The sequence below is a fragment of the Schistocerca serialis genome, chromosome 7 (genome assembly GCF_023864345.2).
Source record: "Schistocerca serialis cubense isolate TAMUIC-IGC-003099 chromosome 7, iqSchSeri2.2, whole genome shotgun sequence".
NCBI lineage: Eukaryota > Metazoa > Arthropoda > Insecta > Orthoptera > Acrididae > Schistocerca > Schistocerca serialis.
Window position 1 is genome coordinate 521629724 of NC_064644.1, and position 27593 is coordinate 521657316.

Genomic DNA, 27593 nt, shown 5'->3' on the forward strand with positions numbered 1-27593 from the left:
CTATGTTGTTTCTCTGTCACACAAAATTTTAGCAAAAAGGTGGGAAAATTAACAGATACAAATGTTCACACTGGATACAATGTCTGCATCTGGAGACTGCAAAATACCCTGCATTAATTGAGAATAAAAAGGACAGTATGGATATGAATGTTTTCCCAATATCATTGAAGAAAGTTTACAGACTTCATTTTAATATGCAAACAGTTTTAGCGGAGTAGAGAACAGCATCTTCCTCATTGACTGTTGTTGTTGATGACTTCTTAGTAAATGAATGGATTGTGTGGGTGGATGGGGGCAGGGGTGAATTGCCAAAGTAGCTGTTTACGTTCCCTCCACAATCAGTACTGGATGAACTAAAAATATGTATCAACTGAAATGAACTTAGTAACATGAGAGACACACTGTCATGTGTGGAATTAGTTCAGTTATCACCAAGATGTAAGTCACGAAACCCAACAGAGACAATGGAATATCATAGACTGCCATATCAGTGTATCAAAATTTAGATTACATCAGCCCCCTTTCATGTCCAGCTCACGATACATAAAAGTATGAAACTGAATCCATCATCCTGAATCAATCTCCACATCAAAATGTTTCTAGCTTTCGTGGCCTCAAACCTAGGGATATTTTTATTCCATTATGAGTTTCTTCTTACATATGAGAATGGTCATTGTTAGTGGGATCATTACACAGGCTTTAAGCTCAGTAGATCTGTATCAAACAGCAAGATATATGAACAGTTTACTGTTTTCAGAGCTGAAAGCACTGAAGTTACCTCTGTGTCCTGATTGAGATTCCAAAGATCCAGCCGACCAGTACCATCAGCAGTAGCAAACAATGCTGGATGGATAGGTGACCATGCAACATCGTACACATAATCACCATTGTCTTCAAAAGAGTACAATGGTCTCCTGTCCTTTCCTTCTTTCCCTTCTGTTGCCTGCTGGCTCCATAACTTGACAGTCCAGTCAAAAGATGAGGTCAGGAATAGATGTGAGAAGTCTATGCCTCCTTGCACTGAATGAGTAGAGATTCCCGTAACAGGCCCTTGATGACCCTCATAGGACTCTGTAACTCCAGCCTTACTGCCATGCCGACATGCTGAAAAGAATTTTGTTTATTTAAATTCATTGCTCCTTAGTTACAGTCTCATGTCATACTACATTACAGTCAAACGATAGCAAGCAAGTCATGCTCCTCCCCCCCCCCCCTCCCCCACCTAGTTTTTTCTCATATGAAGACAGTACTACATTATTTGCTATTCAGCAAATGGTATCCCAATATGTATTTTTAGTAAATTACCTTTTCAGTGATAAAGATACAACTTTCATGGACATAAATATAAGACAGAAGATACAAAATTACAACCACAGTTTATTCAGCAGTCTTTTTCCATTAGCAAATTTGAAGACAGTTTTAAAAATGCAATGTTTTAGTGATGTATGTAAAATATCTTTCAAAGTCAAATTCTAATTACATGTGAAGAACATTAGCATTAAACAGTAACTGAACTAAAACATTGTGGAACAAAATTGTTAATTACGATAGCCTATTTACGAAATACAGTGAATATGGCAGGTAGTCATGAACATTTACACACAGAACTATACAGAGCTCAAAAGCTAGTGTGAATACTGTTTTCTGTAATGTGTTTACATGCACCATACATGGGTCCAATATAGGTGACTGGCACCTTTACCTTATTTTACTTATTAAACCATAAAAATTCAATCTCATTCTTTAATTCCAGTCAATGATCACATATTGTCATCAGACTATTGATGTCGGTGGATAACAACCATCTTCTGATCGAAGTTTGCAACTGTTGCCAGCTGCATGAACATATACATGAGAGAAATTCATAAAACTTTAATTCCATTTTGTTATGGGAATGAACTCACTTTGGCAAGTACAATCTAGTAACATTTCTCTTCTTGCATGATGTATTAATACTAACTAAAAATTACCTTGGCTTTTTCTTCTTCAGAAAAATCATGTAATGTGTTTCTGTGAGATTAAAACAAACTATGTTGTGAATCAACTGTAAGCCTGTTAAGCTATCATCTGAGTTGTGGGTCATAAGGCAGAGTTTGGACCCTTTAACGCTTTTTCCTTATTAATCTTACAATCAAATGGTCCAATCACACATGTCGAAACATGCCCTGAAACTTTTTACATTGGAACAATACACCTAAAGATACGCACTTGCAAAATTTTAGCTGCTAAGATGCATTATAAAGTTTTTTAATATTCAAACTTGTCAAATTTTTAGCCCACTACAGGGTTGGAGTACTGTGCACCACTACCAGCATTCTAGCAGACTGCCCAAGTACAAAATGGCCAGAGCATATCCTTGTTTGACAGAGAATCAATGAACAGATATAGTAGCAAAATTCAGATTCTCTAACGCAATTGTGAATACTGGTCACTCATATCTGTAATTCACTTACTACCCACAGTCAACAAGATACCAGATGCTTTTGCAGTATTGATAAGTGTTAACAGTGGATATAAAATTCAATTGATATACACTGTGCTTTCTTTATGTGTGTCTGCTATCAGCATCTGTATCTGTCCAAGTTCCAGAGTTTTAAGAAATGTGCAATCAAATTAACGTTTTCAATCTTGCAAAGATGAAATGTGATAATGTGGTACACAATTGAACTCACCTATTCCTCCTGAAAAACTACATAGGTATTATTTCCTACTGAACTTCTTGGACAGTCAGTCTAACAATGTTGACATTTCATTAAAAGTATGGAAACAGTGGACAAAATAGGAAACAGTTCTGGCAATTCCATGAATTGTGGTTCAAACAATGATAATTTTGCCATCAAGGTTCCAAAACAAGGATACCTTACTAGCCCAAAGAAAACTTTTACTGTAATAGCTTTCAGTGACAACAAAAACTCTAATTTTTGATTGAACACAGGAGAAAGAAAATGTTTAAAGTTAAGCAGTTTGCAAAGCCAGCTTCATTTCATAAAGTCTAAGCATGGAGTGTATAAATGGAAGAAAGAATTACATGAAGTAAGAATTAGTCACCAAAATAAATTCGTGAATGAAAATGTGTGTGTTTGTGCGAGAGAGAGAGAGAGAGAGAGAGAGAGAGAGAGAGAGAGAGAGAGAGAGAGAGAGAGAGAGAGAGAGAGGGGGGGGGGGGGGGGGGGAGGGGACTTGTCAGATACTACACACAATTATCAGTGGAGAACTACTGGTTAAACAGAGTTCAAAAATGATATAGTACAGGAAGTTGCAAATTTACATGTTCAAATAAACATGTAGAGGAGAACCATTAACAAGCAATACTAAAGAGAAATTCACAAATGATGTGAAGGTGAAGCTTGCTATTCTCTCTGCAACTACTGTGTATAACACTGATCAATTGGGTTTCGTGAAAGGGGGAGGGGATGGTTTAAAAGGAGGGGGGGTGGAGGGGGGGAGGGGACGGACCAAACTGCGAGGTCATTGGTCCCTTGTTCCTCGTAAAATAATTACACAAGGAAAAGAAAGGAGATGTACAGCACAATAACAGGAGAAAGAAGGAACCAGAAGAATGATAGACGGACAATCAACACTACCATGGACAAAACAGGAAAAGAAAACCACAGAGAGAAGCAAGGAACACGTAGATGGGGTAAAAACAAGAGAGCAAAAACATCCACCCTAAAAATGTTAGAGTGGAGAACACAAAGGGACAAAGGACATGTACTAAAACTTATATAGAATAATAAAACCCACCGTCACAAATAAAACATAAAAATAAATTAGCCAATGAGGCGTTGTCAGCTAAAATTAATCGCAACAAGTCTGGTAACTTAAGAGTCCATCACAGGGCAGCCAAAGAAAAACAGCTCACCAAGATGTGGGCCACTGTCAACCGGGTGCCACACCAACACTGAGGTGAGTTATCATGGTGCAGGGGTAGCCATGTGTCACCCAAGCACGGCCAATGCAGAGCCGGCAGAGAACCGCACAGTCCTGCGAGAGGCCAGCATGGAGGACTGCCACACAATTGTAGTCTCCTTAATGACACACAGTTAGTTGTGCATGCTGAGGTTATACAATTTTGTCTCCCAAAGCCGCAAAACCTTGTGGCGTAGTACTGAAAGCAGGTCAGTTGCAGAGAAGCCAATCTCCATAAGTAGTTTCCCCGTAGCCTGTTAGGCCAGCTTGTCGGCATGTTTGTGGCCTGGGATTCCAACGTGACCTGGGGTCAAGACAAACACAACTGAACGACTGGACCATTCCAGGGCATAGATGGACTCCATGATGGTCGCTACCAAAGTAAGACAAGGGTAGCACTGGTCGATAGCTTGTAGGCTGCTCAAGGAGTCAGTACACAGAAGAAACTACTCCCCAGGGCATGAATGGAAGTGCTCAAGAGCATGAGATTTAGCCACCAGCCCAGAAGTGGAAACACTGCAGCCATCAGGCAAAGAATGCTGTTTAGTATGTCCTCCACGGACATCCGCAAAGCTGGCGTGAGCATCAGCCATTGATCCATCACTGTAAACCACTTCGTGGCCTCAGTACATGTCAAGAATTGAGAGGAAGTGGCAGCGGAGAGCCGCGGGGCTATGTGAAAGCTCCAGGCGAAACCGTGGCCTAGGTGTACACCACGGAAGTGTACGTGAATGGATCTCAAGTATAGGTGGTAAAGGCAAGGACTCCAGTTCAGAAAGAAGGGATCGGACACAAATTGCAACTGGAAGGCCTGACCTGGGCCGCCATTGTGGGAGATGAACTGCCGTGGGTGGGAAAAGGAGACGGTGATTCGGATGTGCAGGAGAACTCCGAACGTGTGCAACATAACTGGCCAGCAGTTGTGCATGGCTAACCTGCTATGGAGGGACTCCAGCCTCCACAAGGACGCTGGTCACCACACTCTTCCTAAAAGCTCCTGTCGCAAGGCGAATGCCACAGAGGTGCACTGGGTCAAGTAAACGCAATGCTGAGGGTGCTGCTGAACCATAAACCAGATTCCCATAGTCAAGGTGGGTTGAACAAGGGTTCTGTAGAGCTGCAGCAGCATAGAGTGATCTGTATCCCAGCTGGTGTTGCTCAGGGAGCGGAGGGCACTTCCGCTTAAGCTCACGAAGGTGAGGAAGCCAAGTCAATCGGTTATCGAAAACCAGTCATAAGAATCGATATATCTCCACTACAGTGAGTGGATCATCATTAAGGTGAAGTTCTGGCTCCGGATGAACGGTATGACACCAACAGAAGTGCATAACACACAACTTTGCAGCCGCAAACTGGAAACCGTGGGCTAGAGCCCATGACTGTGCCTTGTGGATGGGTCCCTGTAGGAGCCACTCAGCAACACCAGTACTGGTGGAGCATTATGAAATGCAGAAGTTGTCTACATACAGAGAAGGTGACACGGACGGCCCTACAGCTGCTGCTAGACCATTAATGGCCACTAAAAATAGGCACACACTCAACACAGAGCCGTGCTGGACTCCATTTTCCTAGATGGGGGGGTGGGGGGAGGGACTATGGGAAGCACCGACCTGGACATGGAAAGTATGACGCAACAGGGAATTTTTAATAAAAATTGGGAGCGGGCCTCAGAGACCGCACTCGTATAATGTGGCAAGGATATGATGTTGCCAGGTGGTGTCATATGCTTTTCATGAATCAGGAAAGACGGCAACCATGTGTTAGCGTCTGGAAAAGGATTTTTCATATGGCAGACTCGAGGGACACAAGATCATCAGTGGTATAGCAACCCTGGTGGAAGCTGCCCTGACATGGAGACAGTAGCCACATGACTCCAGGACCCAACCCAACCGCCAACACACCATACATTCCAACAGCTTACAAAGAACATTGGTAAGGCTGATGGGCCGACAGCTATCCACATCAAGTGGGTTTTTACTGGGTTTGAGCACCAGAATGAGGGTGTTCTCCCGCCATTGCGACGGAGACGCCATCTCATCAGATCATGTTGAAGATGACGAGAAGATGTCGCTTGTAGTCAGACGAGAGACGTTTAATCTGACTGTGGATTCAATCTGGCCCAGGAGTAGTGTCGGGGCAATGTGCAAGGGCACTGAGGAGCTTCTACTTGGTAAATGGGGCATTATAGGATTCACTGTGGCGTGTAGTGAACGAGAGTATTTTCCCTTGCAGCTAGTGTTTGAGAATGCAAAAGGCTGGGGAGTAATTCTCTGATGCAGAGGCTCGAGCATAGTCATAGTTCTCAGCAAAGTGCTTGGCAATCACGTTTGCATCATTACGTAACACGCCATTTATGTTAACACTGGGAACACTAGTTGGGATCTGGGACCTGAACACATGTTTGATCTTTACCCAGACTTGGGAAGGTGATGTGTGGCACCCAATGGTTGAGACATATCTCTCCCAACTCTCCTGCTTCCTTTGTTTGATAAGCTGGTGAACGCGGGCACAGAGCCAATTAAATGCTACGAGGTGCCGCTTCTGCCACTGTAGAGCGCACCGACGCTCCTTAACTGCTTCAGCAACTTCTGGGAACCGAGGGACTGCCTTTCTTTGGGGCACCCTAAAGAGAGAGGGATTATGTTTTCTGCCACAGAAACGACTGTTGTAGTCACTTGCTCAACCATCACATTGATGTTATCATATGGGAGAGATTCAACAGCGGCAGCAGTGGTGAAAGTTTCCCAGTCCACCTTGTTTAAAGCCCATTTGGGCAGGTGTCTGTGGCCCCGATGCCAGGGCAGCGACAGGAAGATGGGGAAGTGGTCACTACCGCACAGGTCATCATGTGCTCTCCAGTGGATGTATGGGAGTTCCTGGGCTGCAAATTGGTAAATCAATGGCCGAGTATCTATCATGAGCCACGCTGAAAAGTGTGGTGGCTTCAATATTTAAGAGGCAGAGGTTGAACTGAGACAGTACAGTTTCGACATCTCTGCCTCAGCGAATAAGCACTGTACCACCCTACAAGGGGTTATGGGTGTTAAAATCTCCCAAAAGTAGGAAAGGTTTAGGGAGTTGATCAATCAGTGCAGTTAATACATTCAGGGATACTGCACCATCTGGAGGAAGATATACATTGCAGACAGTTATTTCCTGTGTCGTCCTTATTCTGACAACCACAGCTTCAAGAGGGGTTTGAAGGGGCACAGTTTCACTACAGACTGAGTTTAGGACACACAAGCAAACTCCACCTGACACTTGATTATAGTCACTACAGTTTCTGTAGTATCCCTTATAGCCGCGGAGGGCAGAGGTCCGTATTGCTAGGAAATGCAGAAAGCAGGTGTAAAGCTTAACCAGTTGCCTTAGCTCAGCCAGTTGGTGGAAAAAACCACTGTGATTCCACTAGAGGATGATGTCATCATGAGACTAAGAAGGCATGGTACATTCAGTGAGGCAGTTTACGCCTCAGGGTCTCCTGCTGTCGCCGACTTTTTGCCTGAGCAGTCTGTATCCATTTTGTCTCAGGGTCCTGCTAGATCTAGGTCCTCAGCAGATGCCAGAATCTCCACCTCATCCGCAGACACAGAGTTTGAAGGTAGCGCTGGTATGGGTGCCACCACAAATCCCTTGGTGTTGGGGACCTTCGTTTTGGACTTCTCTCGACATTCCTTGGGTTTCCCTTGCTGGGAGGGCTTCACTGATTCAGTCTGTGGGATTGAGGATGAGCGTGAAGCCCTACGACCAGCTGATTTTGAGCTCTTCGGCCACTGGCGGGTGTCGTCTTTCCTACTAGAAGGAACCTGGGAAGGGAGTGACCCAAGGGACCCCCTCCCAGCAAGAGGAGGAGACTGATATCCCCGATGATTGGTTGGGGGGGGGGGGGAGAGGTCGTGTGTTGCTCCCGAAGTAGGTCGTGCGGAAGCTACAGGGAGGGAAGTGCCCACCACCATCAACAGGGCAGGTGTAGTTTTCTGGTTCTGAGAGGCAACAGGAATGTGAGGAACTGATGGGCAACAACTGTTCCCGTAGCAGCGGCGTAAGAGGAGGTCATAGCCACAGGATGTAGGTGCTCAAATTTCCTCTTAGCCTTTGTGCAGGTCCGTCAGTCCAGAGTCTTATATTCCATGATTTTCCTCTCTTCCTGTAAAATCCTGCAATCTGGTGAGCAAGGGGAATGATGCTCTCCGCAGTTGACACAGATGGAAGGCGGGGCACATGGGATATTGGGATGTGAAGGACGTCCGCAATCTCGACCCGTGACACTGCAATAACAGTGGGAAGACATATGGCCGAACTTCCAACACTTAAAGCACCACGTGGGGGGAGGGATATATGGCTTGACGTCACAGCGGTAGACCATCACCTTGACCTTCTTGGGCAATGTGTCACCCTCAAAGGCCAAAATGAAGGCACCAGTGGCAACCTGATTTATCCCTCGCACGCCGATGGACATGCTGGGCGAAATGAACACCTCGTCACTCTAAATTGGTGTGCAGCTCATCATCAGACTGCAAAAGAATATTCTCATTGAATATAATACCCTGGACCATATTTTAGGTCTTATGGGGTGTGATGGTAACAGAAACATGCCCCAACTTGGCACAAGCAAGTAAAGCCCATGACTGGGCAGAGGATGCTGTTTTTATCAAGACTGACCCAAAGCGCATTTTGGACAAGCCCTTCACCTCCCCTATCTTGTCCTCCTAATGGTCCGCAAAAAACTGAGGCTTCATGGATATAAAAGATTCCCCATCAACTCTCGTACATATGAGGTATCGGGGCGAATAAGCTTTACTGCCATCCTTAGCCTCGCGTTCCTCCCATGTGTGGCCAGGGAGGGGAATGATTTGGGGTCATATTTCTTAGCATTGGAGTTAGACCACCAGCAAGAGATGACGTACTACGTATCATGCCATGTCATCCGCACTGATGCCATCCACTCCAACCAGGGGGCCTTCCCCATGGGTGCCACCCAGCCTCAGCAAGGGCCACCTGTCAGGCTGGCAATCGTCGGGTGTCCCGATGCCCCAGGGAGACGGGCATCTACTCCATGGCATACGTGGGGAGTTAACGGAGCAGGCGTCAGCAGAGCGATCCCTGTGTTGTCAGGGGGTTACAACCAACAGGGTACATGGCGGCCCCACCACAACAGACTGGCTACCGTGCTGGATATGAGGTGCTAAGACGTCCAGGTCATCGTCTGTGCAGAAAGTGACAATGCATAGGGCATGGTGGAAAACGCACCCAGGAAGGGGTCCTCACCCTAGAGATGGAGAATGAGCAAGACTGCAATGTGACGATGAGAAAGTGCGTTAAAGATCTCAATGCACGATGGACACTATGCACCATGTAAGGTGCCCTATCCCAATTGGTTCCTTCTTCAGAATATTGAGAAAGATGGAGGTTAAACCCAACAGGGGACCATCACATAAAGGCCGAAACATGTGAGACTCCTTATATTCATAAGACAGGCAGGAATACTTCGAACCTATTCTAAACCATGAACCTGCAGGGGGATTTCATGAATGATCTGCATGCAAACTGTACTATATCTTTCAGGGGGGGGGGGGGGGGGGGGGAAGCAGTTAGTTGTGCCTCTATAAACGCTGTGACACATTTTCATTCAATAACACCAGTGCCAAGTATGAACGGATTAGTGTATCCCCATCTTTATATCTTCTTTAGGACATTCAGGGCAAATTAGGACACAAAATTGTAAAAGGACTGCTTGGTTGGAAAAAAAAAGTAACTGACTAATTGCAGAAAACAATTCTTTACTTTTGCTGTACTTATGGCTTGGAAATAACAACAATCTGTTTTTGAGGAGGACGATGGAAAGGCTGCTGAAATAATGCAGATTCCACCTGCAACACGTAATGTGATTCAATCTCTTGTTGAAGAATTGATCCGCACAATGGATGCAATTATGAGGAAATTGTCAGGCAACATAATTTGCAACAGCTCTTTGACATATGAGGTTTATCAGTGGAGCAGCATTCCTAAAATTCAGTCATTTTTACATTATCAGTTATTATCACTATGTTTTATGAATGATCAAGTATGCTTGGTATGCAGGACAATATGTAGAACAATGACCAGGATAATTTCTTATTTCATTCATTATGTCTAAATAAAACTAATAATTATTGTGAAGTGCCTGAATGCATTAACTTTCCTCAAGCGTGCATGGTGTAAGAAAAACTTTTGTTTTCGTCATTCAACAGACACGATATCTTTTTGTGACAACTGTAGTGAATAGAAAAGGAACTGTTTAGTTGTTAGCAAATTATACAACCGTCAAAAATTATCATAAGAAGTGTGTTCTAAGAACCGTTATACAAGGATATATGAATACGACATATTCCATTTCAATAAATTCATCCCAACTGAAGGGAACTGACTATTATGGGATACTATTTTTTTCTTCTACCATTATCTTTCTATGAATCACACCTGAACAGTGAGACTGTCAATATGAACTGGAAATTACTCAACAAATTAATATTATGTTACTTTTAGGTATTGTTTAGGTACTTCAATTTCCTGTAAGCGTACTCTGGATTTTACTCTTCACAGCACTGTAGCCTTTTGTCATGGTTGCTTCTGCTGATTTTTGCACAAGGCAGAAAGGGCTGTACAAACTACTGCTTTTAGCAGTCCTTCATGCAGCAAAAATTAGTAAGAAACTTTTTTGAAACACTTAAAGTGTGTCTTAGCAGCTAAAATATCGATGGTGTATTTGTTCTGGCGTATTCTCTCCATGTAAAAGATTGCAGCATAGATTTTCATGTGTCTGAATGGACCATTTCTTTGTCTGTAGTTCTACTTTTTCACGTGAACTGTAAAATAGAGAGTGCTAATCCCTACATGGAGGAGGCATTTGATGGCAGTCATTCATCAGATGAAGAAACGTACAACCACAGGTTCATATGTGCAGAACTAATGCATACATGCCACTGTCATCTTCAGGTGCTGTGGCCCACTGGAGTGAGCAGCAATTTCTGCTGATGTGGATAGTAGAGATACAGAAGAAGTGTGGACAGGGAGGGGGACAAATAGCACTATATGTGGGGAAGACACTGTAATGCCTGTTGGTGGGTGGTGGGGGGAGGGGGAAGGGAAGCAGAGGTGAGTCTGGGGGACAGAAGGCTACAGTGGGAGCAGGGAAGGGGACAGAGGCAGGTGGAGTAATGGAAATAGTGAGAGTTGAGGTCATGGGGGTTATGTGAACAAAGGACATGTTACAGAGACAGTTCCCACCTCATGCTCCTAGCTACTTTAGTCTTGTCACCCATCTGTACCTTCCTCTCCTCTGAACAAGGAACATACGTAAACAATATATTTGAGGGAAAGTATGTGTTTAGCTCATATTTTAATGCCTGACGAAAGTAATTTGTCTGATACATCTAGTAACACAGCTGAGAAATTATCAAACCATTACTCTTTCAATTAAATCAAACATTAATTATCTGAACATATTAGTAAATAAAACATTAATGGAATTCACCTGAATATACAGCTCCTTCTTCACTGCCAACAACAAAGTTGTTGACATCACCATGTGGGAATGCAAGGCAAGTAGCTGCAACTGGTTTTCCTTGCTTATGATGCAGTTCCAGTGTTTCTTGTGGCTTTGACAGCATGTCAAGACTCCAAGAACATAATCTTCCATCAGTAGACACGCTGATGAGATTGTGGGCATTCTGAGTGCCTACTACACTCAAACAATATACAGGATGCTAGAAAAAAATACAATAATGACCTATGTATTTGCCAGTTTTAATGAGTTTGCAGCATTTTAGATTAAATACAGAATATTTCAATAAGCTGTATACCATTTTTATTAGGCTTATACAACACAGGATAATAGTGTTTGAGAATGGTATGACTTAAAATCTAACTCACTGTATGAGCTGCTGATGACAATGGGGTTCGTTGAATTGGTGTCCTCTTCTGAACACGATTATCCCATAGCACAATCTGTCCAGAGTAGGTGCCCCCAAGAATGAGATTTGGGTGGAATCTGGCATCAAACAAAGGGAATGTACAAACACTTTAAAACATTGTTTCATCACTTTAATTGTAAATATTGGGTTACAAGTAGATTAAAGTAGCAATGTACCTGTGTCTTTAAAGTAACATGAGCACTGTATCCACAAGAGAAGTAGGGAAGGTAAACAAATGCGCAATAAAGAGGTATACAACCAGTAGCATTTAAAAATTTGTATTTACTCAGAGTTTAAATAATGATTCACAAGCATGGGCAGAAAAATCACAAATCGCAATTACTTTCAGTTTTTTCTTAGTCCTTCCCTTTTACACCAATCAACATTAATTATTTCAGAGGTATTCATAGTGCGTGTAGAAGTGAGCATATCCCCCACTATGTTGACAGACTGCAGGTTTAGCTATATGGATCGCATTATCCCAGGACGTTAATTAACACCCTTTCTCCCTTCCAAATGCTCAAAGAAGCTCAAGTTAGCAATTTATCCATCTCTTATACAATTTTAGTAAGCAGGGCACAGGGAGAAATACAAACCACAAAGTAGTAGAAATGTATGGTGTGTGGGTTAAAACATTTGATGCAAGAATGTTGAAACTTGTTCATATATTCTAATAAACAGGTGGCAATTTTCACATTATGATCCAAACACACGAGGTTTTTAACAACATTGATTAGATGACACTTCCCTCCATATCACAAATTCTTGAGAATTTTTTTAATGGAAACTGCAACTATACATTGACATTTATGCAACAATATGATTTTTTATCAGCAGTTGTGAAACAGTGCCAATGTCAACTTGTCAATTAAATGAATGAAAACTATTAACATATTTTAATGAGATGATAGTTGATAATTTATGTGTACTGCACCCGGAGAAAATCTACAACACTTACATAGTATCAACTGTTGTTTGATACTTCTCACAAGGAACTCAACTGTCAGTTACATTTTTATATTTCTATTGTACTTATTTTTAAGAACATCTAAAATGGTACTGTTGGTCAAGTTAAAATTACCTTGCGAAAATAGATGACATCACTGGAGACTGGCAGTGGAATATGTATTCAGGAGTTCTTTTCTTGAATTTTGTATTCCATATGAGGCATACACCATCTGGATCATTGGGTGAATCTTCATTATTGTGGTAGCTTGCAACAAGAAGTTCTGGAAATTGTGGGGACCAGTCCATTGAAGTCACACATCTGTTACGAGACCAGCGCTCATCATAGAACCAACGATTAAGGGAGAGCCTTGCATTAGATTTTTCATCCCTGTAAATGAGGATTGCTGCTTTGTAGGTGAATACACATACAGAACATTTTTAAAAACAACACTACAAAAGAATGCCTTCATAATCAACAATATTATGAAAAGGACAGACTGCTACTCACCACATAAGAGGAAGCACTGAATCATAGAAAGCCACAATGTAAAGACTCCTACATATTTAAGCTTTCAAAAAAAAAATGTTCTTTGAAAACAGAACACACACACACACACACACACACACACGGCCACTGTCTCCAAGCACAACAGCCAGAGAAAGTGGCTACATGTGTGCAAGTTGTACTTGTATGAAAGTGTGACCATTTTCCATTTTGTGAGGAGGATTTTTTGTCTGAAAGCTTAAATTTTTAGCTGTGTTTTCATTTAGCATGTCTGCTACCCACCACATAGAGAAAGTATGGAGTTGCAACATATTCTTTTCATGTTTGATTTTGCCTTCATAATCAGCAGAATATCTCAAATGGTACCAACAATGCAATAATAATCACAGGCAATGCAAAAGGTTACAAAGCAAGAAATTCAATAGTCTCAGAAATTGTTAACTAAAATAATGAAAAGTAGAAAATCCATGGTCACCAGTACCATTTCAGTAAGAATGTATGGCCATAGAGTTTTCTATGCAACAATTTGCTGTTGAGTACCCTTTGGTATATAACAGAAAGGATCTGGACATTTGTTTCACCATCCCAGTCACCTAGGTTGTTCTTTAACAACTAGAATTTTCAGAGATAAGAGAATTTCCCCAGTATGTATATGACTTTTGCCATTCACACAATCTTAATTTCAAAAGGTGTTCTTATACATGTGCCATTTCCATTCTTTCACATATTTTTATTTTCTACCATGTTCTCATTACATTTTGCAACATTTCCCTCTCCTTGTGAGCATCTGTCTCACTTTGACACTTTTTTCATTATTTCTTCAAACTATACCTTTCATCCTTCATTTTTTCCCTGTAGCTGCTTTTGAGATTAAGATTAAGGTCCCATTGATCCAGTCTCAGCTGCACATCAATATTTGTAAGCAAGATGTGCAGCAGACAATACAAAGTGTACAAGTCACTTGTATTCTGTATCACAAGGCTAATGATAGGAATGGTTCATTGTAGCTGAGCTTCAGTTGCAAGTTTCCTGTAGACACTCATTTATCTCGAAGAGAGTTAAAAATGTACTTTTTCTCACCTTGCCTACAGTAATGTGCAAGAAACATGAAAACATTTCAAAAATACATGTTAATACCTAAAATTTGATCTCTGCATACTACACTACCTTTTAAATTACATGTTTTATTATCTTTCTACAAAATGGTCATTTAATGAGAATGCCATACATAGAGTTACAGCCGAAAATGCACATTCTTCATAAAACATGTAAAATTTAAAATCAGTTTTACTGAATACTTACGTTCCTTCTTCATTATCTGTGACACCTGTGTAATCTGTGTATATGTCTACGGATTCACACAATGCTCTTTCCATTATACGAGCAGAACGATCAAAAAATCTTTGGAAGTCTTCTGAAAGTATTATCATTTGTTTCTCTTCTTCTGACAATTCACGCACTAAAAACCAAAATAATTTGAATAAACCAATGAATACTATTCAGAATTAAGAATAACAGCTGATAACAAAACAAACATTAGTTGAAAACCACTTACCTTATCACCAAAACCACAAGGCTATTAACAAAAATACATTGACGGGAAAGGTCTTGTCATTTGTTATGTCCTTTTAAGTAAATGAGAAGTACTCAGACTGGACAGTGTGACAATTTTATCTGCTCAAAGGACTCAAAAGAATTGTTCAAGATTCAGATTACTACGGGTTGCAATCCTGAATTTCCCATAACTTATCTTTGTTGTATGTGACTGCGAAATGTTTTTTCTTTTGCTAATGGCACCAAACGATATTTTTGGTAGTTGTTACTTTACCAACACTACCAAGAGTTTAGCTACCAGGATGTGTTGGAACTTCACAGAAGTATCATATCACAAGATTAGCTACGATAATGTAAAGACAACTCTTTTCCATGATTACAGAAGTAAATTTAGCCAATGAATTCTTGCACAAATCACAATTGCAAATTTGTCAACAGGTAACTCATCTGAAATTGAAGAAACATTCTGCAGACACATTTTTGACTGAATGCTTTACACTCTTTGCATTTTACAAATTTTGCTGTTTTATATCTTTAACTATGCTCTTTATGAGCACCATATCCTGAAGTAATGAGCTTCTTACACAAAAATTACCTTTTCTTTGAACATTTTTTAAATGTTGCTGATGTAACTTTCATCAACACTCAGTATTAATAAATTATTCCATTACATTTTTCGAACTTGGGGAGTGAGGGTGGTATGTAGAAAGTGAAAACTTGCCAAAATAGTGTGTCCTATGCACACTCATACCAGGATGTTCACCCGAGAAATTTGACGAAGAGACCACCAACCTTTTCAGACATGCGCTGACGGTGAATACTACGAGCAGACAGGAGTAGCCATGGGGAGTCCACTCTCACCCATTGTCGCAAATATGAACATGGAACATTTCGAGGAGGAAGCTCTTGAATCAGCACATCTCAAACCCATCCGTTTCTTTAGATATGTGGATGATAACTTCGTTATCTGGCCACATGAAAGAGATAAACTGGCAGACTTCCTCACACATGTCAACTCCAGACACGAGAATATTAAGTTCACCATGGATATTGAAAGAGATGGGATGCTCCCTTTCCTAGATGTTTTGATTAGAAGATGAGCTGATGGCACTTTGGGCCACAGCATGTATAGGAAGAAGATGCACATCGATTTGTACCTACGTGAGGATAGCTGTCACCACCCAGCACAAAAAATGACATGCTCAAAACTCTTGTACACAGAGCTCACACCATCTCCGACAGCGATAGTCTCCAACAAGAATTGGACCATCTGAAGACCGTGTTTCGGAGGAATGGTTACAAGGAAGGGCAAAATCGGAAGGCTCTACATCCCACACCTGCAGCACTGGTGGAAACTGAGGATGAACCTCAGGAGGAGGTGGCCTTGGCTATTATTCCGTTTTGTGGGGCCTTATCCAGAAAAATTGGATGCATTTTACGTAAACTCCAAGTCAAAACCATCTTCCGTCCTCCTAGCAAAACCAAGAGCCTTCTTGGTAGTGTCAAGGACAACCTTGGTCTACGTAAATCAGGGGTTTATCAGATACCTTGCCAATGCGGTAGTGTATACATAGGTCAAATCATTCGTACCATTGAGAACCGATGCCGAGAACATCAACGGCACACTCGACTGCAACAGACCAGTAAGTCGGCAGTTGCTGAGCATTGCCTGTCGGAACTCAAAAGCATGGATTATGACCAAACCAAAGTCCTGACACAGATTTCCAAATACTGGGACTGTGTCATCAAAGGAGCCATAGAGATCAGAGTAAGGGAGCCACAACTAAATCATGACAGCGGTTACATCCTTAGCAAGGCGTGGGAACCCGCGATCACCTGGATTAAGAAAAAAAAGGTTATTTTCCAAAGTGTACCGACTTTGGGGGAGGAGGGAAGAATAACGAGAGCGGTGCCGGCAGACCCTCCTGAACGAGAAGACATAGGACGGAGCGCCCAAACGGCAGGAGAACGGACATTGTGCCTCGACCGCGTGCGGACCGCACCAACTCACACAAAGTGCCTGAGGGAGGAGACTGAGGGAGGAGCAGGAGGGGGATTGTCCTATATATACCTGGTGCCAGACCATCGCCGGTCAGTACATCAGCGAACCTGATGATGGCAACGTGCCGAAATATTGTGTCCTATGTACACTGATACCAGGCTGTTCACCCGAGATTTATTTCGTAATAAAATATGCCTGGAGAAATTGAAGAATCAATAATAATAATAATAATAATAATAATAAATTATCATAGCCACTAACCTTGTTCCTGCTGCTTGGTTGCCTCGTGCTCAAGGCTTGTCACTGCTGGCTGCACTTCCTTCACTCGTGGCAGACCGTGTGGAAGGATGCCTGGTGGGAGCTTGCTCTGGAAAAGTCCTCCACCTTCCAAATGCGGCAGCGAACCCTCCTCGTCTTCCGCTTGCGGATCGTCAAAGGTCAGAACTGCGGTGAATAAGCCTGGCCTTCTCCAGCCCATACTAGTCCCCTCACCTCACAACCACACAGGAGGGAAGAGGGGGGGCAGAGGGGTGGACGAGGGGGGGCAGAGGAGCGGAAAGAGGGGGGAGGAAAAGGGGGGCGGAGGGGGGTGGAGAGGGGGGCTGCGGGTTGGGGGGTGCAGAGGGGGTGGAGAGGGGGCTGGAGTGGGGAGGAGTGGGGGGCAGTGGGGTGGGGGGTGCAGAGGGGTGAGGGGAGGGGGGCTGGAGTGGGGAGGAGTGGGGGGCAGTGGGGTGGGGGGTGCAGAGGGGTGAGGGGAGGGGGGCAGAGTGGGGAGGAGAGGGGGGACAGATGGGGGGAAGGAGAGGGGGGACAGATGGGGGGAAGGAGAGGGGGGACAGATGGGGGGAAGGAGAGGGGGGACAGATGGGGGGAAGGAGAGGGGGGACAGATGGGGGGAAGGAGAGGGGGGACAGATGGGGGGAAGGAGAGGGGGGACAGATGGGGGGAAGGAGAGGGGGGACAGATGGGGGGAAGGAGAGGGGGACAGATGGGGGGAAGGAGAGGGGGGACAGATGGGGGGAAGGAGAGGGGGGCAGAGGGGGGAAGGAGAGGGGGGACAGATGGGGGGAAGGAGAGGGGGGCAGAGGGGGGGAGGAGAGGGGGGACAGATGGGGGGAAGGAGAGGGGGGCAGAGGGGGGGAGGAGAGGGGGGCTGAGGGGGGGAGGAGAGGGGGGAAGGGAGGGGGGAAGAGAGGGGGGAAGAGAGGGGGGCTGAGGGGGGGAGGAGAGGGGGGAGTATGGGGAGGGGGGAGGAGAGGGGGGCAGAGGGGGAAGGATAGGGGGCAGAGGGGGAAGGATAGGGGGCAGAGGGGGAAGGATAGGGGGCAGAGGGGGAAGGATAGGGGGCAGAGGGGGAAGGATAGGGGGCAGAGGGGGAAGGAAAGGGGGGCAGAGGGGGAAGGATAGGGGGCAGAGGGGGAAGGAAAGGGGGGCAGAGGGGGAAGGATAGGGGGCAGAGGGGGAAGGAAAGGGGGGCAGAGGGGGAAGGAAAGGGGGGCAGAGGGGGAAGGAAAGGGGGGCAGAGGGGGAAGGAAAGGGGGGCAGAGGGGGAAGGAAAGGGGGCAGAGGGGGAAGGAAAGGGGGGCAGAGGGGGAAGGAAAGGGGGGCAGAGGGGGAAGGAAAGGGGGGCAGAGGGGGAAGGAAAGGGGGGCAGAGGGGGAAGGAAAGGGGGGCAGAGGGGGAAGGAAAGGGGGGCAGAGGGGGAAGGAAAGGGGGGCAGAGGGGGAAGGAAAGGGGGGCAGAGGGGGAAGGAAAGGGGGGCAGAGGGGGAAGGAAAGGGGGGAAAGGGGGAGGGAGAATATCCCACCACCTTATGCTACAGAATGGCCCATGTTTCCAATCTATAACCATATACCATTTACCGACGTCAAATAGTACTGGCACGGATTTTCTTCCCTTTACATTAGAGAGTGCTCGAGTAAACAAGCTTCATATGATGTAGTGTTTAATTAAACACTTTGATATATAACAGCCGTTCGGATTTCAGATGAATTTGAATAATCACACAACAATCACCATCGAGACATACAGAGATTCGAATGGAGGAAAAAGACAGATTGCTGCTTATTGTAAAGAAGACACATCAAGTCGTTGGTGGTTGTATGTGCATGAGATTGTTTGTGTGTGTGTGTGTGTGTGTGTGTGTGTGTGTGTGTGTGTGTGTGTGTTACTGAGAAAGGCAGAAGCCAAAAGCTATATGTGTGTGTCTTTTGATTATGCCTCACTGGAACTTGACATGCCTTCTTGGAATCTGTCTTTTACAACATTGTTGATATTCCTACCTGGAGTTCCCATTGTTGGAGATATTCTAATGTGTTCTTCACTTATTACTTCCCTTATGTTTATTTTTGAAGAGCGAGACTGATTATTGGTAGGGCTACATCTTACTTACAGTTCAGCAGTAGTTGTTTATAATATCAAGGTTTAATGACTTACATTTTCTGAAAACCTAAATGCTGCAATGTTTACTATAATATTTACCTTCAAAGTTTGCAATTTAAACAATATCATACACAAATAAATGAATGTTTTTGCAGCACGTCAATGCAACAATCTGCTCACATATCCTGCCACATCAATCTTCAGTGTGTCTGAGACATTTGAGAGGCTACATACTTTCCTGATGTCTTCTGGCAAAGTGCCAGTAATACAAGTACTTCAGCAGAAAATGGAAGGAGAATATATATGCTTTCTGAAATGTTGCAGACACACTGTGAAATGACACGGTGAAATAAAAGAAGATTTTACTGCATGATTGTATTGACAAATGAATATTCTGTAACACTAAAAACTTTATCCTGATAGAGGTAGGTACTGCGATTAAACAAATATTCATTGACATCCCTAAAAAATCTGAGACAGCGGTCATTCTAACAATAAATATTTATTAACTCTTACACAAGCTACAAATATGGAAACATGGGCCAGATGTACTCTCCACCCATTTAATAAATTTTTGTTTTGTATGGCCACCAGGTATCTTATTTTTACCAATATTAGGTAGCTATATAAACAATAATGGAAAATACTACCATTACATTGCAAATTCAAACAGCCAGAAACATTCATCTTCAAAGTAAGCCGCACATATAAGTTTGCAATGTGAAACAGAAGCATTTATCTTGTCACTGTTTTGAAAGAGAATAACTGGTGCTCATACTCAATGTAGGTTAATATATCCATCTGACAAAAGAAACTAACTACTGCAAAAGGAGATCAGATTTGTTTAATATTTTTAAAGACTATTTCTGTATAAAACTTATGTTGAAAAAATTAAAGTATCTTGAACATTTCAGCTGCAAATTTCTTATTATTGAACAATTTCCAACTGACTTACACTGAAACTACTGATATAATGAATGTGTGTGTTTTAGATTGCCAAAATTAGATAACTGATCTGCAACTCTATACTGGTTTCACTGATAAACTAAAAAAAAGTGTTAAAATGCAACACTTGTGCGTGCAAATAAGCATAAAATTTAAGCATTATGTGTGGTAGTACAGAATAATGCAGCTTCTATGAACATTCAGTTTTAATCTAAAATATTGTCAACCACATGCAATGTCTTCTGCATGTTTGTATATTTAAGATGCATGCACCAACATACACTCACTCTCTCTCTCTCTCTTTCTCAGACACACACACACACACACACACACACACACACACACACACACACACGAATGCTGGAATAGGTTGTTTTATTTATGCCAATAGAGAAAATAGCTAGTGGAAAGATCTTTAAAAATCGAGGGAGGAAAAGCCATAATTTGCTATCAAAACATTGGATACAGCACAATTCTTTTCTTCAGAACTGCATAAAGGAAAATTTTGCTCTACTTTTACTTAGTAGTCATAATTATGTTGCTACATTTTTAGATCAGTTCTCCAGTTGAACATTCCGAAGGCATGCAAAAAAATTGGAGGCAGATGATTATATGTAAATGAATACATTCAACTAGTTCGGAAAGCATCAGCAGGTAACAGAGAGAAAGTGCAACATCAAAAAGCTAAAAGCTGATGCAAAAAGCAAATTAATAATGTGCACTTTGTATGTGCCATTCTAGACAAGGGTACCAAATGTTATGCACAAAGTCTCCCTTTAAACATTTTGGGACTGCTAGTAATATCACAAACCCATGATCTGTTCTTTTAAGTTGCGCAGAAAACAATTACATGAAAACCAAATTTGTATGTAAACTGTTGCAGAAATATGGTCAAATTAAAAAAGAAAATACCAAACAAATTATTCTTCTTTATATGCCTTAGTTCCAGTGAGAAATTTCTGAGCATGTACATATGGAACACAGCACTGTATGGATGTGAATTGTGGACTGTGGGAAAACTAGAAAAGAGGATCCAAATGTCTGAATAGTGTTATACAAGGAGGATGAAAATGGAGTTGAGTGATAGGTAGGAAATGAGAAGGCTCTCCAAAGAATTGGTGAGGAAAGGGATATGTTGAAAACACTAACAGCAAGATGGGATAGGACAACAGGACATATGTTAAGACATCAGGGAATAACTCCCATGGTAGCAGAGGTGGCCATAATGGGCAAAAACTGTTGGAGAAGACAGAAGCTAGAAAACATCCAAACATAATCAGAGATATTGGGTGTAAGTGCTTCTCTGAAATGAAGAGGTTGGCACAGGAGATGAAGTTGTGGTGGGATACACAAAAGCAGTCAGGAAGTGGATTGGGGGAGGGGGGAATGACAAAAAAGGAAGAACCTACGATCATGCTATGTGCTCCTTTCTTTCATGCAAAAAGCTACCCACATGAGACAACACAGCAGTACGAGAAACTCATTTGCCACTGTTTCTGATACGATTTTTCAAATGTTTCTAATTAAAATAAAGTATAATAATTAATGTTCCATGGCCTTGCTACATCAAACTGTGCCAATTATAGGAACAGAAAAATAATGATCTAAGGAATGATGTGCCCTCTGACCATACAAAATGAATTTTTTGTTAAATAGATAAACTTGGTTAGATAATTGAAACAAACATTACAGCATCAATAGTAAACGCAAAAATTTTAAAGGCTGTAAAAACTCTATTCATTCTCATATTTTTAACATGCAGAGAATACTAGTGCCATTGGGTTCATGCAGAGCTTTAACAAATGAGAAACAAATCACAACAACAATGGGAGCTATAAAGCCCGACTCGATCAGAGATAACATAGAAAACTGAGTTTAATAATAGTTCATAAAAATGAAAACCCAAATTGTAAATTTTCATGAATTAATTCATTCTTTTATTCAAATTGTGGAGCTAAGAGCAGAAGCGGAGCAGACACCAGAAAAAGATGAATAGAATGGCAAGTTTACAAATTTAGTTACATGTCTGCTGGTTTACATGTTTCATAATATTCATGTTATCTTCTCTGTGTCCTTTTACTCCATTACAACAAAACAACATTTGGGTTTACACTTTCTGTGTTTCTATTACCAGAAAGCCATTTCATCTTTCTATTACCATCACTTAACTGATCTGATTGTCCCGCTTTTCAGTGCCATGCTTGTACAAAAAGTATAACAATCAACACAGAATGGGATGGCATTTAATACTGAGGAAATCCTCATGCATGGCTTTAATGATTGATAGTAAAGAGAGAAAATAACATTCCATAAAAAAAAATTAATAATAGGTGATCATGCATGAATATCAGGTCCATGGAAACACAGTACTGCTGTAATTTCCTGGTAAGGGTTCCCAGGTATGCATGGAAAGAATAATGAACTATTGTAATGAGATGTGAGAAATCATTCTAGCAGAGAAATCAGTACTGGCACAAATTAACATATACCATGAACAAAATTAGAAACATAAGTGCAGCAATAACACAAAACAACAATTCTAATACATAATATTTTCAAAATTGTTGGCATTCAAGCATGGAAAATTTCAATATTATGTTAACATAACTGTTTGGTTTATTTAAACTAATTATAATTACAGTCTGAAATAGCACAGGAACACAACAACAACAATCATCACACATATTAATGAAGGTACACAATATAGGTAACCATCTGAATACTATCTGAGTAAAAAAAGTAAACATTTTGCAATTACATCCTAGCACAAATCTCGATTTTGTAGGAACAGAAGCAGCATAAAATAACTCACAGGCAAGCACAGCTAAGCCAGAGCAAATACAATGCATGCTGTCAGATCAGTACTTGACTCATTATCACAAAATTAATTTTAATATATTCAGTGGTGTTTATCTCTGCAAGGGTACATAAAGTTATATATTTAGAAAATAATTCCTTGGATACCTGAAATGCTGCATGGAGCTAAGATGATAAAGAGGACGTATACCGCACGCGCACTGGTGTGTGTGTGTGTGTGTGTGTGTGTGTGTGTGTGTGTGTGTGTGTGAAGCTCTTTCCACTAAAAGCAGTACTTCAGATGCCTCTGTCCCACTGTCTCATGTGCCAACCTCTCCTCCCACTTTCCAACCTTTTATTTGCATTTCACCATTCTGTTGATTATTTGTAACGTATCAGGCATCCAAAATCAATCCCTACATAGTTCTTAGTAATAGACTCATTACTGTCCTACCTTTAAAAGATTTTTCAGCAGTTTTTACTTTGTGCTTCTTTCTCTTATTTTCAACACAGTTATTAATGTTCATAAATTCTTCTACTACTTTGCCGTTAAGGTTTAATTTCTGCAGGCAGCAATACTCTTGGCAACAGAGATTCATGTAGCTGAACAAGCAATGAAGTAGGCATGGCAAACTTAATTCCTGTCTAGGGATCCAAACCAATGTCTCCCAAATAAGGAAAGTTAAGAATGAATTTGAATGAGCATCCTGCTACTTATAAGGATGTCATTGCAGTACATTCCTCAAAACTATTTTGTAATGTTATTTGCACTATGCCATGCTAAGAGAAATTTACATGTAATATTAACTCATTTTCTTTTAAAAATACAGAGCATTCACTATAATTTCGAAATCTGGATAATGATAGTTAATAGAAAGCTATCTTTAGCACATATATAATAAATCTTAGGAACAGAGGCACAATCTTGAACAACAAATATTTTAAGGACAGAAGTTAATCTATAAGTCATATAGTTCAGATGAGAACAGAACAGAAAGTTTTGAACTGTGGTGCTACAGAGTAATGCCGAAAATTGAACAGGTGGATCCATTAACTTATGAGAAGGTACAGAATCGAACTGGGAAAAAAGGCGTTTGTGGCACAACCTGACTAAAAGTAAAGCTTAGTTGATATGACACATCTGGAGGTGTGAAGGAATGATCAGTTTGGTAACGGATGGAAGTTCATGGGGAATGGAGTGGGGAAGGGGGGGGGGGATGTCCAAACTATAAAAGAGACCATGGGATGAATGCAGAAATTAGGTTCAAACAGATGTTAGTTGCAATACGCATTTGTAGATGAAGTTCCAACAGGATAAAGTGGTGTGGAGAGCTATATCAAATCAAATCAGTCTTTGGGCTAAGGACAATGACAACAACAGCTAAATTATGAAAGTTATTTGGTATGTGAACAGGTGTTAGACAGGGAGATGGTCTATCCCCTATTTTATTCAATTGTGTTCTTGAAAAGATGATCCAAGAATGGGAAGAACAACTCACAGAGAATGGAGTAAATGGACAGGTGCAATTCAACTATAAAAACAATAGCTCCCTACTTAGCAATCATATACAACCGCTCGATCACCAATAGATCTGTACCTACAGAAAATTGCGCAGTTCGCACCAGTGTTTAAAAAGGGTAGCAGGAGTAATCTATCGAACTACAGACATATATCATTGACGTCGGTTTGCAGTAGGGTTTTGGAGCATATACTGTATTCAAACATTATGAATCACCTCGAAGGAAACGCTCTATTGATACGTAATCAGCATGGTTTCAGAAAACATCATTCTTGTGCAATGTAGCTAGCTCTTTATTTGCACGAAGTAATGGCCGCTATCGACAGGGGATCTCAGGTTGATTCCGTATTTCTGGATTTCCAGAAAGCTTTTGACACCGTTCCTCACAAGCAACTTCTAATCAAGCTGCGGGCCTATGGGGTATCGTCTCAGTTGTGCGACTGGATTCGTGATTTCCTGTCAGGAAGGTCGCAGTTCATAGTAATAGACGGCAAATCATCGAGTAAAACTGAAGTGATATCAAGTGTTCCCCAGGGAAGCGTCCTGGGACCTCTCCTGTTCCTGATCTATACAAATGACCTGGGTGACAATCTGAGCAGTTCTCTTAGGTTGTTTGCAGATGATGCTGTAATTTACCGTCTAGATAGGTCATCTGAAGACCAGTATCAGTTGCAAAGCGATTTAGAAAACATTGCTATATGGTGTGGCAGGTGGCAGTTGACGCTAAATAACGAAAAGTGTGAGGTGATCCACATGAGTTCCAAAAGAAATCTGTTGGAATTTGATTACTCCATAAATAGTACAATTCTCAAGGCTGTCAATTCAACTAAGTACCTGGGTGTTAAAATCACGAACAACTTCAGTTGGAAAGACCACATAGATAATATTGTGGGGAAGGCGAGCCAAAGGTTGCGTTTCATTGGCAGGACACTTAGAAGATGCAACAAGTCCACTAAAGAGACAGCTTACACTACACTCGTTCATCCTCTGTTAGAATATTGCTGCGCGTGTGGGACCTTTACCAGGTGGGATTGACGGAGGACATCGAAAGGGTGCAAAAAAGGGCAGCTCGTTTTGTATTATCACGTAACGGGAGAGAGTGTGGCAGATATGATACGCGAGTTGGGATGGAAGTCATTAAAGCAAAGACGTTTTTCGTCGCAGCGAGATCTATTTACAAAATTTCAGTCACCAACTTTCTCTTCCGAATGCGAAAATATTTTGTTGAGCCCAACCTACATAGATAGGAATGATCATCAAAATAAAATAAGAGAAATCAGAGCTCGAACAGAAAGGTTTAGGTGTTCGTTTTTCCCGCGCGCTGTTCGGGAGTGGAATCGTAGAGACAGAGTATGATTGTGGTTCGATGAGCCCTCTGCCAAGCACTTAAATGTGAATTGCAGAGTAGTCATGTAGATGTAGAATCTTAGGATTTAGTGTTTGGTTTTCACCAACAATCTTGCAATACTGTCTGGAGACATTGCAATGGTAAAAAGGAAAATTAACATTTTGAAAAGAACTACAGAGAAAACAGGCCTTCAAATATCTTATGTAAAAACAATATATTGATAAGCAAAAGATGCTCCAAAATTTCATGAACATAAATTAATGATTAATTATGTCAATAAATTTGAATATCTTGATCACTATGTTACAATAATAAGGTTAGAACATTTATAAGTATCTAAATGCCTGGATTTGACGAAGACAGGAGAAATAGAAAAGATGGAAAAGAAAGGGAGGAAAATCCTAAGACAAGTACAGGGGCCAATAAAACACAACAGTGAATACAAGAGCAGGTGTAGTGAAGATCTGCACAAGAAAACTGAACAACTAAACGTAATGACGAGAAACTTAGAATGATGTTTTTCAGCTATCTGGCTCGAATAATGGAAGCAGGATTTGCAAGAGAATTTTTGAACATGTCAACCACAAAAAATGTTCCTGGTGCAAGTTGCTCTCTGAAAGAGAGAGAGATTAAAGAATATGAAATTTTGAACACAGATACATTTTCATAGAAGGTTTTAGATATATATAATCTGGAACAAAGTGGCCAGAAGTTCAGAAACAACAGCACTCTGATGTACTGAAAATGTATTGGAAAAACTGGAAATTTAATTAAAAGTATTTATTACACACACACACACACACACACACACACACACACACACACAGACCAGTACTCAGACTGCTACAAATCCACAGCAGTGCTGTAGAAAAATGAAGGACATGGTGGGTGTTCAGCAGAGGCATTGCTGAATAGTACCAGCATGACACCAAAGTAGTCATGAATCTCCAGCTTCTGTAGAAGCTAGAGGCAACATTCACAAATATAAAACATGTTAAAAATTGTAGTTTTAGTTGTAAGAAACCAGCAGCCGAAGCTGTGAGTATGACAATATTAACAATATATGACTAACTGCAGTTCATGAGTGGACTGAAAAATGATTAACAACAAAAATGGGTTCACAAAGTTTCTTCAGATACTGCCCAATGCTAATATGTTAATACCTTCAAAATAATTCTGTAAGTGAGGGTCTGGTATGAAATATACTTTTGATTGTAACTATACTCAAATTTTTGAAACCAAGACTACAAAGGCTTTAAAGTGAGCATAATCTGAACATGTCTCACCAGTTATTGAACGTTAAAGAGGAAAATCCTAATGATTTCTGTTTTGGAATGTGTGTGTGAGTAAAAAAAGAGTGCACAAGCATTCTGAAAGAAACATTTACAATATAAACACTGCTAATGTAGGGAGATTAAACCTATATTTTGAAGTATCCCATTTACAAGACAGACAGGGAAAGAAGTTTTACTTTTTTCTAACAGATGTTTACTGCTCAGAAAATAGATATGAACCTCAAATTTTATTTTCATGTAATTTACAGTGTCCTACCAGTTTAAATACAGCATAGTTTAATACAAAAAACACAATGTTTTCAATTTGTTGAACTTCATTAGAAACTGCTTTCATCTCTGCTATTACAGAACTATTTATCAGTTCTGCATGACCTCTCCTATTATTTAATTGTCCCAAGCATGTGCTAACAATGATGGTTTTGCATTTTTCAATGCTG

General features: G+C 41.4%; 1 protein-coding gene across 15 annotated transcripts in view; it reads right to left on the bottom strand.

The window, feature by feature from the left end:
- LOC126412831 (cytoplasmic dynein 1 intermediate chain-like) overlaps positions 1 to 27593 on the bottom strand; it is a 190330-nt gene that overhangs the window by 26604 nt on the left and 136133 nt on the right. For 11 of the 15 annotated variants that reach the window (XM_050082673.1, XM_050082677.1, XM_050082671.1 and 8 more), the window contains 6 exons: positions 17132 to 17290; positions 14617 to 14773; positions 12943 to 13197; positions 11821 to 11938; positions 11423 to 11654; positions 779 to 1104 (listed from right to left, as the gene is read on the bottom strand). In XM_050082673.1, coding sequence (XP_049938630.1) covers positions 779 to 1104; positions 11423 to 11654; positions 11821 to 11938; positions 12943 to 13197; positions 14617 to 14773; positions 17132 to 17290 — 1247 coding nt within the window. Of the gene's footprint in view, positions 1 to 778; positions 1105 to 11422; positions 11655 to 11820; positions 11939 to 12942; positions 13198 to 14616; positions 14774 to 17131; positions 17315 to 27593 lie in introns of all 15 variants that reach the window. The other 4 variants (XM_050082675.1, XM_050082674.1, XM_050082670.1 and 1 more) reach the window with 1 other exon arrangement.